Here is a 15,206-nt window from a genome sequence, read left to right on the forward strand (position 1 = left end):
AAGAACATTAAAACTAATGTGTCAAAATGAACACTGCCGTACTTTAACAGAAACATCACACAGAGCCTTATGCTTTATCTGAATAAAATACTCTTTAAACTTCAACCTTGATGTCTCATATCATTCTAATTGAAAAAAAAATTGTTATCATCTGTGTGTTAAAATCTGTTGCTAAATTGCAAACCACTCAAGATATAGCGCATCGCTAACAATGCGGAATCATAAAATCTTACTGTCGGTGTAAAGCTCTTTGTATTCTCGTAACACTCAACGCACTAAAGTTTTTGTAATTACTCCCACCTATAGTTGTTATAAAAGGTATTCAATGGTCAAAGTTTGTGAACTGACAACAATGTAATTAATCTATTACAATCAAAAATCTTTTGCAGGTTAAGATATGGAAGTACCTATTAATGGAAGCTACACTGCTGATGAAGCTCCAGTGAGTCTGGGTGATGTGGTAAGTAAATTATAAATGCTATTAGTGTGAAGTTTCGAACTGCGTTTAATATTTTCTTCAAGAAAACGCTTGTATGATTTCGATTATAAATTGATTGATCCAGCAATAGCAAGCATTTTGCTGCTTAAGCCATCACTTTACCACTTGTCAGCATTGCCACAGTTTTCTATTTTCTCCGATAAATATTTTGTAGCTATCAGATAGACTGGTGCAAGCCACACAGTTCATGCTGTTGTACGTTACTGAGGATGGGCAGCACGTTTCTTTATGCATAGGAAACACAGCCTCTATCTTCAACAGTCATTACTCCGTCACGCAAAGCTGGACAAACTTTAAAGAAAATTCCTCCGTTGTTTCACCCAAGTACCAATGTTTAAATTGTGTGTACACCACAAACTACTTACACTCAATGAGTGAGCATCACAAGGTATCATTTTAGTAACCCTTTCTATTGCTCTTATCATCTGTGTTTCTCATCAACCGGTGTATGTATTGTAGGTTGGGGTGTGTTAGCCTCACTTAATTTGCCATAGTCTTAAATAAGCGAAGCAGTTGTTTATGCATACAGTAGCTTGGCTTGTAGTTACAGCTTGGCAGTTTACTTTAACTGCTATTAAAGCAGATGATTGTTAGTGTAGTGTCTGCAGTGTCTTATGCCTATAAAGAAGTGTGTTTAAAGTGAATAAATTTAGTCTGTTCGCTCAAAATGGTACAACGTCTATCGATTAGGTTATATAAGTGCAAGAGCATTCCTGAATTATTTGGCTGAATATTTACGCCCGGCAAGTGGCAGTATGCTTTAGCTTATACATATTTTCACAAAAAAAGTCTTGGTTTCATATGTATAAGTGTTGACACTTAAGGTCCGGCCACACGTAACGAATTATTCGTTCAATCTGACCGAATCCACGAATTTCACAGAATTCACAGATTTATTCCGCCGAATATCATAGATTCGTCTGAGCTATGCATGCACACCGAATTCGTTAACGAAACGCGTTTAATTGGCTAACCAATTTTTTTGGCGAGCACGATTCTAGTAGCTTTGACAAGTGGTATAGTCCAAAACACGTACGACGACACACAATAAAAGTATCACCGCAAAATGACTTGATACATACGATGCAACTGTCTATATGCGCTAGAGATAGCGACTGTTTTTGCGACGGAGCTTTTGTTGCATAAAATAAATGATTATTATTGAAAAAGAAATAATTCATAGCTTTTAAAACATCTAAAATAAAATTCTGGATACACGATGAGAAGTTCCTGTCATGGTGAACCAACGAGAGAGAACCAACAATAGCGCACATAGGCCGTTGCATCGTATGTATCAAGTCATACCGCGGTGATACTTTTATTGTGGGTCGTCGTACGTGTCTTGGACTATACCACTTGTCAAAGCTACTAGAACCGTGCTCGCTAAAAAAAATTGGTTAGCCAATTAAAGGCGTTTCGTTAACGAATTCGGTGTGCATGCACAGCTCAGACGAATCTATGATATTCGGCGGAATAAATCTGTGAATTCTGTAAAATTCGTGGATTCGGTCAGATTGAACGAATAATTCGTTACGTGTGGCCGGACCTTTACACTAGTATCACAGATAGTTTGGAGCACTTGGCTGCCATGTCGGGAAAGAGCTGTTATAGCGATCAAATCTATGCACTTTACAAAACCCAGTAAGGGGCAGATTATTTTATTCTAATCAGGCGTAATTCCCGCATGCAACAATTAATAATCGCTCATCATGCCTGCACAAAAGCAGTGACACTGATCAGTGACAAACAAGAATTATTGGTGCTATAGTTACATATATGCAGCAGTCTCTCTAAATGGGTAATTAAAAGACCTTCATGCTATGCTATAGGCTATGCAATATCCAAACATAATTTTTTTTGTCCGAAGCAATGTAGAACTTATGTGATAATGATAAGTGATAATGAATCTTACCACAGCAGTAGAACTAAGCTATTCTCATGTGCTTATCATTGAACCCAATTTTTAGTTACACATTGCTCAGGAGTCTGGGCCTATTGCGCGCCGATCCCTATCGATACAAGTAACATTATGTTGCTATTGTAATAGCGCAAACGTCTCAGCATAGTTTAATATTACCTAAATATTTATTTTTTATTCAATGATTAAAAATATTACAAAAACAGCGCATAAAAATCTGTTGTAGTAATATGAGCACAACCTATGCTCTCCTTTTTTGCTATAGATTCTTATATGAAGGATTGCATGGGCAGCGGTAAACTTGTTTAGTTCATGAGGTTTGAGCCTACTATCACATTAAGAGCAGAGGGTGGAAGACAAATCCAAAATTGGTTTTAACATAAAATATAAAAAGGCTGTTAATGTGTAAAGTTTGTGAAATTCTCATGTCCCTCCTTTAAAGCTGCATTTCATAGTTGTATTTTATTGCCCTTATGCTATAGTGAATTTTGCGTACAATTGGCTTTGCAATTGAAGCCTAAAAATTGTGCGATTATATACAAACTCAAACCGTTTATACCTATTTAAACCTGATTATACCATTTTTCATTTGCTTCGCTCAATTAGTTTTTATTGATTAAACATCGAAAATTCTGACTCATGTGCTAGCTAAAGCTATCAAGTCATCAAATATTATTGCACATTAGACTATCACCGACGGATGGTTTCTAGGAAAAGATTTGGAGCTAATTATCACCATGTCTTACTCTGTTGTGTTGTAGGTGCCAAATATGTGGAAATGTGATTACAAGCTCTTGAAAGCTCCAAAACGAAAAGCCGTCGTAGATTGGAATCAGTTTATTTCTCTGACGTTGTCATTACATTTGGTTATTGTTTTGTCACGTGATGTTCTCACGTAAATTGAAAGGCCAATAAAAGGCTCAATAGAAAACTTCTCGTAGCACTAGTTTATGACAAACACTTCAGGTTTCACTGAAGACCCCGTATCAAATATACATGTAGATGCTCGCTACTTTACAGTTTTGTTTCAACTTGGTCTAATCGTCTAGTCGTAATCTGATCATGTGACCCAATAGTTCGCAAATAATTTCTGCAGCGATTTTCGATTATCACAGGTGACAAACAGGCTCGTCATGATTATCAGACAATGATATGTACTCCTTCGAGCTAAGGTTAAAAAATTAAATGAATTTTTACGGTAAGTTATAAGATATCAGTGCTAAAAGTGACAGCATTACAATGACGATAAAACAAACGCGTAAGAACAATAGACATGGTTTTATCGGATGCGTGAAGTATTTTTGTGAAAATATTTCGACGAATGAGGTTGCATGAAAGTGTAAACAAAAGCCATCTTGTACAACTACGTCCCATTTGAGCCGTTTTGGAAAGAGATTCTAATCTACGGCGGTTTTGTGATGGCGGCGATTAACTGTTCATTTTTGAGCTTTTAGGAGTTTGTAATCACATTTCCACATATTTTGCACCCACAACACAGCAGAGTAAGACATGGTAAATCTTTTCACACCAAATAACTGTAATGTGAATTTTGTTGCAAGTCAACCTTTAAACATTAAATTTGTGTACACGATGTTATAATAGAGTGTAAACATATGACCTAGTGAAAATGGGCTTTTTAAAGCCGATTTGCAGCTTTCTAATATATTTCTAAGCATTATATTAATATTGTAACAAATAAACATTGTTTACAAAGGCTTTCGTCTACCATCGGATATAAAGCATAACAAATGACAAGTCTATAGTTCAACCATGTTTTACCATGTAGCGACACTCGAAAGCTCATTGCTATGTACTTCAAAGTTTTCTGTATTCTGTCCTTTAACAATTACTGCATATCGAGAAATGGCTTTTATAAATTTTTTTCCATGTATTTTTCATGAACAATTGTTGCAACTATGTCAATGGAACTTATAACCATTTTCCTGCAAGTACAGTAGTCTTCTAGCAGCTCATCAATTTACACTTGCAATAGATTTTAATGCTAATAAAAGTTACACTACATTTAATTACATGCTGCATACGGGGAATATATAGGCAAGGGTATGCCGCAAAATGGGCATATATGGGGCAAGTGTATGCTGTGATCGCAGTGTATATAGGGAAAGGGTGTGCTGTAATCAGAGCATCTATAGGGCAAGAATATGCTTTAATCTGGGTATATACCGGACAAGGATATGCTTTTATCTGGGCATATATGGGACAAGGATATGCTGTGATCGGGGCTTATGTGGCCAAGGGTGTGTTGTAATCAGTGCATATATAGGGCCAGAACCGTATAGCTTCACAAAGTCACTCGACCAAAACCGGAAACAAAAACGTTTGTTTCCAAACAAACCCGATTGATATACTGATCTCTAATGAAATATTCATGGCTCGCTCTCAATGCTTCACTTTTTTGCATTTGTGTGTGTGCGCGCGCGTGTGTGTGTGATTTATTTCATCAAATACATCGTACATAAAATTGCATACATATGAAAAAGAAAACAAGGAAAAGTTTCAAACAATTGTATATCAACATTCAAACAAAAGTAGAGATGATGGGGCCAGTGCAAAATAGCAGAGCTAAACTGGTCGCAGGCCCTAGTCGACAGCATAAGGCATCGACATTAATGTTCACCAAGCAGCACTAAGGTGAAACTTTATCTCTGTCTTAAACTCACCAATAGGTTTTATTAATTTCAACGACGCTGGCAATTTATTCCACAGAGCAGACATCACAAAGTTGCATGTTCGTTGATCAGCAGATGAATAATAAAAAGGAGTAGGAAGTGAGGATGATTGAAATCGGGTGTTATAATGTGAAGGTTTTTGAAATGTTTGTGAATGATACAGTTTGTGTGCTTTAATAAGTGATTTGTAATGATACATTCTATCAGCAGTCAAAATCTAGAGTCGGGAAATCAATCAAAAGTTGGGTAACCAAACTTAATAAAATTTAGTTAACTTTTTTACAAAGAATTACTGGTGGCTTCTCATAGAGAATTTTGTCCTCTTTCAAATGGTGTATAATACAACAATCAATTTCGGAGTGACTGCCAATGGAAGTAATTTTTGTTGGTTAATGTTGCGGCCTCTTCATTATAACTTATATATGAAAATAGTGGGTGTGGCCTGTTTGTTTGGAAACGAGCGAGCTCCCATATATAGTTCCATTGATTCGTTGCTGTGAAGCTATACGGCTCTGTATAGGGCAAGAATATGCCTTAATCTGGGTTTTTATAGGACAAGGATATGCTGTAATCGGAGCGTATGTATAGAACAAGGATAGGCTGTAGTCTGGACATTTATGGGGCAAGGGTATGCTGTAATTGGAGCACATGCTACAATAGCAGTTGAATCTGTTAATATACATCCTTGTATGTCTCTGCTCTATCATGGATTCTGTTTCACAGGCAAGTCATCCTGAACTTGCTTACTTGAAGAATGACCAAAAATGGATTTCTCACTTCTCCAAATTCACGAATCGTCAACCTATTCCGTAAGCTCATACATGAGTCTATTCTGGTCATACTTGGTTTGACATCGTTTATTTCGCAATAGTTCATTTAGTATCACCTGAGATGCTTTAAAAATGTTATTTGCTATAGTGTTATACTCTATGAGTTGCAGTGCTGCAGTATGTAGAGGTATAACTGTGCATCTTACACAGTATAATTCTTTTGTCAATAAGTCTAATTTAGTTTTGCAGCTACACAAGGACGTAGCAGTCATTTCACTATTCAGGGTAACATTTTGTAAAGGCTGTCATCGAGTTTGATAATAGTTCAGTCAATGTCTACAAACTTGTATCTGTAATTTGTTTGCGTTGTCAGGATCACTGTTTGCAATATTTTTAGAGAGGCTGATAAGGCTCCTCTTCCACTTGACAGCGAGACTTCATCTTCCAGCTCTCATTCCATGAACAAATATAACTGTGATCAATCCAGCTATAAATCTACGTATTACCAGAATCTCAATGATCACACGGCGGTATGTGGGATGTTAGATCTGTTCCGACTAATGGTGAAACTTTCCCTTTCCACACACCTTCTTGGCACGCCAGCTATTGCTTTATCGCTAATAGACTGACCGGGTAGGCTTGGTGCTACATGGTCTCTTTAACACTTGCTACACTGTCCTGTTTGGCTATTGGCATAGTATGTATATGTTGTTTTTAGACAGCCACGAATAGGCTTAAATTGTTTCGACTACCAAATTTGTCTCAGATTTGCTCTAATGAAGTTTCAAATTTTTTTCTGTAAGCATGACACTAAAAATTGACCGGTAAATGGAACGCTAAAATTTCGATTTTTGTAAATCAAAACTTAATTTAGCTTTTTGTCATTAGTTGTTTAGCTTATTTTGTAACGTAATAGCTCAGCTTGTCAGCCAAGCGAACTCCTCGCATGGCAAGTTTGTCATGCAGGCACTTTTGTAATAGGTAGAACAACTCCTAATAACAGATAGAGCAACTTTATCCATGACAATAGGGTTGCCATACTCCACCGCATTCAGTCCGTGTAGAATGGATGATTAAAATGAAAGCAGTGTTTATTATGGCACAAGTGCTTTTGCACTACAGATGAATATGTTTCAAGGTCAAACGCAGTTATCCTTTATGAGCACAACTTGTAATCGGTGACTTTCTGGAACTAAATATATCATCACAAGAGAATTTAGGCCTATACCCTGTCATTTAAGGACAACATAAGTGCAAACTGTTCTTTTGGTGTCTCTTCTACCACTTCTGTGAGCTTTGTTGGTTAAAGGGAGCTTAACTGTTGGATAAATTGCTATTAACCTCGTTTTCTGTCGGAACTTTGCACATTGTTATTGCATGATCTCGAACCTTAATTCTCAGAGTTACCTTATCGGTATGAACTCGAGTGTTATGATGACAGTAGGTCAGTACTAGCATTACTTTCATTGTTTTTAGGTTACTCACGACCAATATCCTGACACTACTGGCAAGCCTCCTTTTCAGGCAGACGTTGTTGAGAGCAATGAAGGGGTGCTCAACAGCTTGCCATTGACGTGAGTAGTTTGAATCTTAGACAGGTTTATTGGTATTGCGTTTTTGGATTTTCATCTCTGAAATTGCTAAAAAGTTGTTTCGTATTCTAGCAATCTCACTAGTATTCTAATACTATTGGGTTATTTGTTGGTGCCTGGTGCGTGTAGTCTAGCCTTCAACTCTTTCATACATCATAGCCAGTTTCATGTAACTGTCCTTCCTTTCGTTACAGCCGCTTATCTCAGTCTGGTTCAGAGGATGAACACCAGGGCAAGGTGAGTTTCTTGCTCGTAAGCTTCTGCCTTATTTTATTCTCATCTGAGGGACTAACTGTTAGCTGCTAATTGTTACATGTTTTTCCATTGTGTAGGATGATGATGCAGAAGAATGTGACTTGGGAAACCTCGCCACAAATACGGATTTACATCAGGAGGATCCGCCAGGTGCTCAATCTAAACCTAATGTCAAGTCCAACACCATATGTGAATTCTGTAATCAACAGTTTGAGCACAAGAGGCTGAAAGATATACATGTTACATCATTCCACCGAGTTGGTGATTGCTACGTGAGTTGCCCGCGTGAAGTTTACTATTTCATGTTTGTGATATATAGTATGTATCTTTGTGGATGCTACCCACAAACTTTTGGCACTGTCATAGGGTGGGATATGCCTTCCAGATTGCAATAAAACCTTATCAAATGCTAACAATCCATACAGTTTGGATCTTAACTCTTTCGCTACCGTAAGCCGATGTAATGGAAGGACAGACCGTAAGCCGATGTATCGGATAGCAATAGGGTTTCACTTTTCTTTTCATTACGAAGCCTACACATTAGCTAGACCAATCAAATTTTGTCTCCAACGGAACAACCTTGTTGCCAATCACGTGCAACCAATCAAAAATCTTTTTGCTAACCAATTTCATTTCTAATCATTTTTCAAAATGGGAAACCCAAATCGCTATCACCATGGCAATGATAAACTCACCGCGTTCTTTCAATGCAAAGGAAGCGTCAGAAATTTCGCAAGAATGGGATTCACTCAACAATTTTGTACATATCTTGTAGAAAGTTTTGTTCTGAATAAGATGCATTTTACAGTAAAACGATATCTGTATTGATTCTCGCGATATTGCATAAATACTAGCGGTATATCGATTTTTCGAAAATCCGTTTGAATTCTGTCAGAATAATAGTTCGGTCAGAATTAAAGGCGGTAGTGAAAGAGTTAAAGGTTGACTTGCAACCAAATTTACATTACAGTTATTTGGTATCAAAAGGTTCATCATGTCTTACTCTGCTGTGTTGTAGGTTCAAAATATGTAGAAATGTGATTACAGGCTCTTGAAAGCTCAAAAACGAACAGTTAATCGCAGTCATCACGAAAACGCCGTAGGTTGGAATCCCTCTCAAAACGGCTCAAATTTGACGTAGTTGAACACGATGTGCTTCTGTTTACACTTTCATGCAACCTCATTCGTCGCAATGTTTTTACAAATATACCTCACTCATTCAATAAAACCATGTCTATAATTGTCCTTGCGCGCCTATTTCATTATCATTGTAATGCTATCACTTTGAGCACTGATATCTAAAAACCTAGCCCAAAAATTAGTTTCATCTTTTAACCCTTTCGCGGGGAGAGCGACGTTTTTGTCGCTTTGCGATACGGCTGCTAATGTGCAGTGTGACGTTTTTGTCGTTTCAGTAATGTATTTTATTATTGCAGTTTCTGGTTAGCTAAATGCCGTTTTTTGTTTACTTTTTTTACCAATAGCAAGCTACGATATAGTAGTTTCGGTTAGCCTCAAAAATGGACTTTAAGGTTGAAAAAAAAACGATCGTTTTTAGCAGTGATGAATAAATAAACTTTCGAAAAAAATTAGAAAATTGTTCTAAATAATTTATCAACTTTTATTTTTCTTGCTTTGGTTTTAGCTCTTATTTACCGAATTTTTTGAGAGTTTGACTTTAGTTTACTGTCATGGCGACTTCTAAAAGAACCTCCCGAGATTATTCTGATAAAGCAAGTACTAGTACCGAAATTACTAAGAGATTCAGAGCTGACAGTGACTTTTTAGATTTAGTAGCAAGAGATGACAGTGAATCAGGTTTGAATTGTGATTGGAATGACTTTACATCTGGAAGTGACAGTGATGAAAAGGCTGGTAGCAGTAATGATGAGGATGTGAGTAGGAGTGATGCCAGTGCCTGGAAGAATATAACCAACATAAACAGAGATAAATCTCCTACAATTCAGCAGTTTATAGCAGTGACAGGCCCAGGATTTACTCCAGTAGATGCTCAACCAGTAGAGTATTTTGAAAAGTTTTTTGAGCCTGTCAATCCAGGAAGTACATTTTTGTGGGAGCTCTTTGTTACACGAATAAGTACATGGTGCAAAGACTTTGATGTGGGCCTTTGTAAAGGAGAATGCTTTCGAAAATATCATTCGTAAATAGACAATTATTATGAAAAGCATATATTTTATGTTATACATTTTTATTTGTTTATAATAAAATGCCTATATGTTATGCCTTGTTTATATGCCTATGGACATATACATGTATACATATGCACCTTTAAACATAGATATATGCACATAATAACACACAGAAAAGTGTATGAACCTTTTAAAAAAAATTGATTTTTTGGAAAATTAATTCGCTCATGGAAGTTTGATTTAGTTTTGAAAATTCGCCCGCGAAAGGGTTAACATTAGCACGAGGGGGTGCATATCATCCTCTAATAACCATGAGGAGCCTGTTGGTCGCATGTGATGGTCGAAAAATGTTGCAGAAATTGTTCGCGCCATTTGGCCGGAAATATGGGTCGCATGATCAGATTACGACTAGAAGATTAGACCAAGCTGAAACAAAACTGTATAGCAGCGAGCATCTATATTTGATAAGGGCTTTCTGGTAGAACCTGAAGTTTTTGTCATAAACTAGTGCTATGAGATGTTTAATATTGGGCCTTTTATTGGCCAAAACAATAACCACGTTGAGTTGAGTACGTCATCAAAATGGAGGGATTCCAACATACAGTCGTTTTTTAGCTATTCGTTTTTTAGCTTTTAAGAGCTTGTTATCACATTTCCACATATTTTGAACTTGCAACACAGCAGAGTAAAACATGGTAAACTTTTTGATACCAAATAACTGTAATGTGAATCTTGTTGCAAGTCGACCTTTAACAATGTCAGATTTATCACAAGTGATAGCCATGGATAATTCCATATCACTAGTAGTGAAATTAATATTCTGTTGTTTTATCCTTTGGAGTTATTTATCCTTGGGAGTTATTCCACTTACAATTTAGCTGAACTTACATATCCAACTAATTGTATTTGCAGAGATGTCCATACTGCAAACAGGAAGTTCCTTGCCAGGACTGGCCCGAGCATTTGAAGAAGCATAGTGTTACCGCAGGGGAGGCTTATTGTGAACAATGCTGCAAGAAGTTCAAAAGTATGCGAAATCTAAAAAATCATAGATTAGAGGTTCATGAAGAAGGAAAAATACATCCATGTCCAGAGCCAGGCTGTTCCAGTGTATTTGCTCGGGCGAGAAATCTCAGGAGTCATCTGGCTTTGCATCAAGGTAAGTTGGGGCAATCAGTTTTTGTTTGATGCATGCAAGTATGTTTAATGTGCCATGGAAAGGTTTACAATCACTTGGCTATAGATGCAGTTATAACATCAAGAACTGTTACTGTATCTTTCCCCTTCAAACCCGTTTACCATAGTTTTCGTACTATATAAGCCGCATCTGCTTTATTTTCCAAAAAACGATAATAAAACAAAACAATACATAGGTCGCACCTTTGTATTGGCCGCAGAACCCAGGACGGTGCTTTTTAACACGACAGCAACTTTGCTGTTTAAAACGAAAAAGTGCCTAACGACACTGTTTCGTATTAACCGACACTTTTTAACCTAGTGCCTAATGGAACAGTATTGTCAGGCACTGTTTTGTTTTTTCTCTCACTGCTAATGGCGCGCTCACCGGAGATTCCGGTTAATGCCCCTTAGCGGTGAAAGAAATAGCCACAGAATAGCTGCACTCTTATACAAGCCGCACGGCTCAAATCATCAGAAAAAAGTAGCAGCTCATAATCCGAAAGGTACGGTGTATATATATATATATATATCTAAATTTCAAAGTTTGTCTGTGTGTACTTGTGTAGTTCGGTATGTCCAGTTATAGCTATCGAAATCTTCAAATGAAGAATCCGTGTCGTAGAAGATTTGATCTTGGAACCTCCCATTCATCAGGCAAATGCCTTAGCAATTTAGCTACGCGAGATCGATGGATTCATTGGGCGATATATGTTGCTATGTAGGTGAAAATACGCTACAGCTCTCTGTTGTTACGGCGCAATGCAACGCCATTGTATGTATTAGTAAGAGCCATAGATAACTAGCCTACTTAAATTAGCCATTGGCAATATGCCAGGCTAATAGCAAGTGGCATTGTTTATAAGCTGAGTTTGTAAGCGAGGCAGTGCTATCACTGTATATAAGCTGATTTTTAATACCCGCGCAACGTCAAACATTCTGTACATTCCATACATATACTAGCTGTAGGGTAATAAAAAGTCTTTGAATAGAAAACTGATTTGTATTTAACATATAACAACATTTGCCATTCTAACTTTCAAACTACATATCATGAAAAAAGTGTTTTGTGCAGGTCAAATAAATTTTAAAAAATACAACTATGAAAGGGTTTAAATGTATATGTGAATTAATTAGCAAGTAACAGCTAAATTAAGTCTGTTTTGCTATGATTACAATAAAAGATGATTCAGTAACGATACAATTAATATGAACTGAGAAAACAAAATAAAAATCCCGAATGTGTTGAATTAATAATAACAATTTTTGCATAGAAGTGTGTGTGCGTGGGTGAATGTGTGTATATATATATATAAAAAGGTTACTGTTCCACCAGAAGCTATCCATTAAAACTTTGAATACGACGATAATGGCACCTCTCAATGTTGGTACAAATGTAAAAATGAGATATCGTACTGCCTTTGTTTGACCGAACAGAGAGAGAATGTCAAGGCTTTTCGTTCGGAGATAATGCACTTGTTCGTGTGAAAATAATTGGCCTTGACCGCGGATATAGCAATTGAACCTTATGAAAAACCGAAAATGGAAGTTCAAGAAAACACGAAAAAGCATCGTGTTTCGTAGAGTTTCAAATAATACGTCGGAGTTTTAAATTCCAAGATTTTAATCACTATAACTGGACATACACAGACGCATACCAACTTTGAGAAATATAGATATAAGATATATACTAGCGGTAAGCTAGCAGTAGCATATAGCAGTAGCATATAGCAGTAGCATATAGCAGTAGCATATAAGATACTATTCTAGCATTATACTCAACTAGCTCGCTGATGCCCGGTATTTCTTTCACTTTTAATTGGATATCCCACATGCAGTTTTCAGACATTGTTTAAGAAGACATGGTGTTTAATAAGCTGGTTCTCAGTAACCAGATGGAGTTTTGAAACCAAATATATGAGGCTATATATGCAGGCTAACACACACCACACACACTGACAAAGTAGGATTTATCAATATCGATGTCTAGATGTATGCAGGTTGTCGTTCCTATCTGCTAAAAGATCGCTCTAAACTTCTTTGAATATGCTACTCCTATAGCTTTTCCGCCATTTTGTCTCTGTACAAGCGTAGAGAAGCCACAATTCCAAAGTAAATTTCACAAATGTTTGAGCATATTTTGAAATCAATCAGAACACTGTAAATAGCAAAATTTGTCATTAAATAAAAAGTCAAGATAATGACTAACAAAAATTTTTCTTTGTGAAACAATATATTTTTGTTTGAAATTAAATTTTGGAAAATTTTGAAATGAAAACCTGTTTCTAAAAATTTCGTTGAAAAGTCAGTAGTTTAGGTGCTAATTTCAAAGCAATTTTGTGCAATCGTTTGAAGGTCTATACATTATGAAGATCAATCATAACAACACCCAAGACTTATTGTTTTGTATGTATAGATAATGTAGGTAATATGTAATATAGGTAAATAATAGGTATATGTAGTATACCGTGTTACTCTACTTGTATCATGTTTATCCAGTCATAATGTGTCGCATCGTGTCACTCGGCATCAAAAAGTGTTTCGATTGTTTATCACACAAATAAATCAAATATACACTTAATAAGTGTATATAGTGTAGTGCAAAATAATCATTGATATACTAATTTCTGTTTCTACTTTCTGTTTCTATACACATGGAAATCCTTGATTTCATTTAAAGTAAGAAACTATTTTACCATACTGTAGCATGCGATTGTGGTTTGGATGTTGCAGGGAGTAAGCAACATGTCTGCAACATATGTGGTGAAGGATACGCCCTCAAGTCGTCGCTGGGTAAACACCGAAAATCCAAACATCCAGAAGAAGCGGCTATGCCAAATCATAAAGTTGGTCTGCCGCCTGGCACTGTCTCGTCTTTTGGAAACTCGTCACAGCTTGCACGAAAACCATCAGCTGATCTTAACCTCCAGGTTCAAGACAAAGTGGTCGTTACACCTCGCTCTGATGGGAGCTTATTGGTGAAATCTAAGTCTGGGGACAGAGTAGACTTCACTCAACAGGGGGCTGTCCTTGTCTTACCTCAAGCTGCCCCTGGAGATATGGCCCCTCAAATAGAGGGGACTGTTGTTGTCATGCAGCCTAACGATGCCATCAATGGACATTTTACTCGGCCACTGCCCAGCGTCACTCCTTCTCCCCCTTCGAGCATTAAGAGGGTTATAAAACGACAGTCTTATTTGGACTTAAGCTCTACTAAAATGAGACGACAGTCGTCTTTGGATCTCGGAATGGATACTCACATGAAGACAGAAATTTCTGCTGCAGGCCCGACCACTTTAGCCGAGTCATCGTCAACTCTGCCAGTGAGTAATCGTTGCTGCAATGTTGCACCTTAATGTTGCCTTAGTGTTCTTCTTCTGCATTTATTTTTCCACCAAATATGAATAAAACTAAATCATCAAATACACGCATGGCTAGGTGTGTTGTAATTTGGTTCATAAATCTAAAATGGTATTATTTTGTGACAGAGGTGCCGATATTGTCAAGACCTGTATTTCCACACCAAAGAAGAGTTAAAGATTCATGTGCGAGAAGTTCATAAAGTCACTTCTACACAAGAGGCTGAAGACATTGAGGCATCCAAAAATTGTAGACCTGAAGGTGAATGGAAAAGTTTACTAGTATTCTGTGTAGCTGATGTGTCAATTGTTTGTGTTCCAACTACTGTAATGGTATACTTTCCTGTCACCTCAATTCATTTATTGTAGCAAAACTGTTGAGTCAGTTTAGCAACACGCCACATACACAGCTTTCTCAGGATCTAATAGAAGCTGCGTACTTGCTCAGTCTCCAGCATGAACAACAGATGCAGGATGGATCATATATGGATTCACAACTCTCTGGTGTAGACATGGAATAGGTTCTCGGTCATAATATTTTTGTTACTGTGGCAGGTGCTTCAGATTAGAAACAACCTTTTATATACTATTTTCAGAAAGTTTATTCGTTTATATAAGTCTTGATCAACTTCTGCATATAGATCAAGAAATACATGCGGGCAACATGTCATGTACAGTAGTTGAACAACAATATTTTATCTGGACGGGTTTAGACAACGTTTCAAATGTATAAATATGTCAATATATATTAAGTTAATAAAGTATTTTGTGTATTATAATATAAAACAAAAGTAAGC

At 36.9% G+C, this 15,206-nt stretch overlaps 1 protein-coding gene across 1 annotated transcript; it reads left to right on the top strand.

Annotated features, from left to right (window-relative positions):
* Positions 1–342: 342 nt before the first annotated feature.
* Positions 343–15,199, top strand: LOC137392141 (uncharacterized). Its single transcript, XM_068078768.1, has 11 exons — positions 343–460; positions 654–887; positions 5,831–5,916; positions 6,275–6,407; positions 7,354–7,451; positions 7,664–7,706; positions 7,802–7,996; positions 10,787–11,033; positions 13,784–14,373; positions 14,539–14,671; positions 14,779–15,199. Exons 1-11 carry the CDS (start codon positions 398–400, stop codon positions 14,928–14,930), a joined length of 1,974 nt encoding a protein of 657 aa, XP_067934869.1. The 5' UTR covers positions 343–397; the 3' UTR covers positions 14,931–15,199.
* Positions 15,200–15,206: the final 7 nt, after the last annotated feature.

The sequence above is a fragment of the Watersipora subatra genome, chromosome 3 (genome assembly GCF_963576615.1).
Source record: "Watersipora subatra chromosome 3, tzWatSuba1.1, whole genome shotgun sequence".
NCBI lineage: Eukaryota > Metazoa > Bryozoa > Gymnolaemata > Cheilostomatida > Watersiporidae > Watersipora > Watersipora subatra.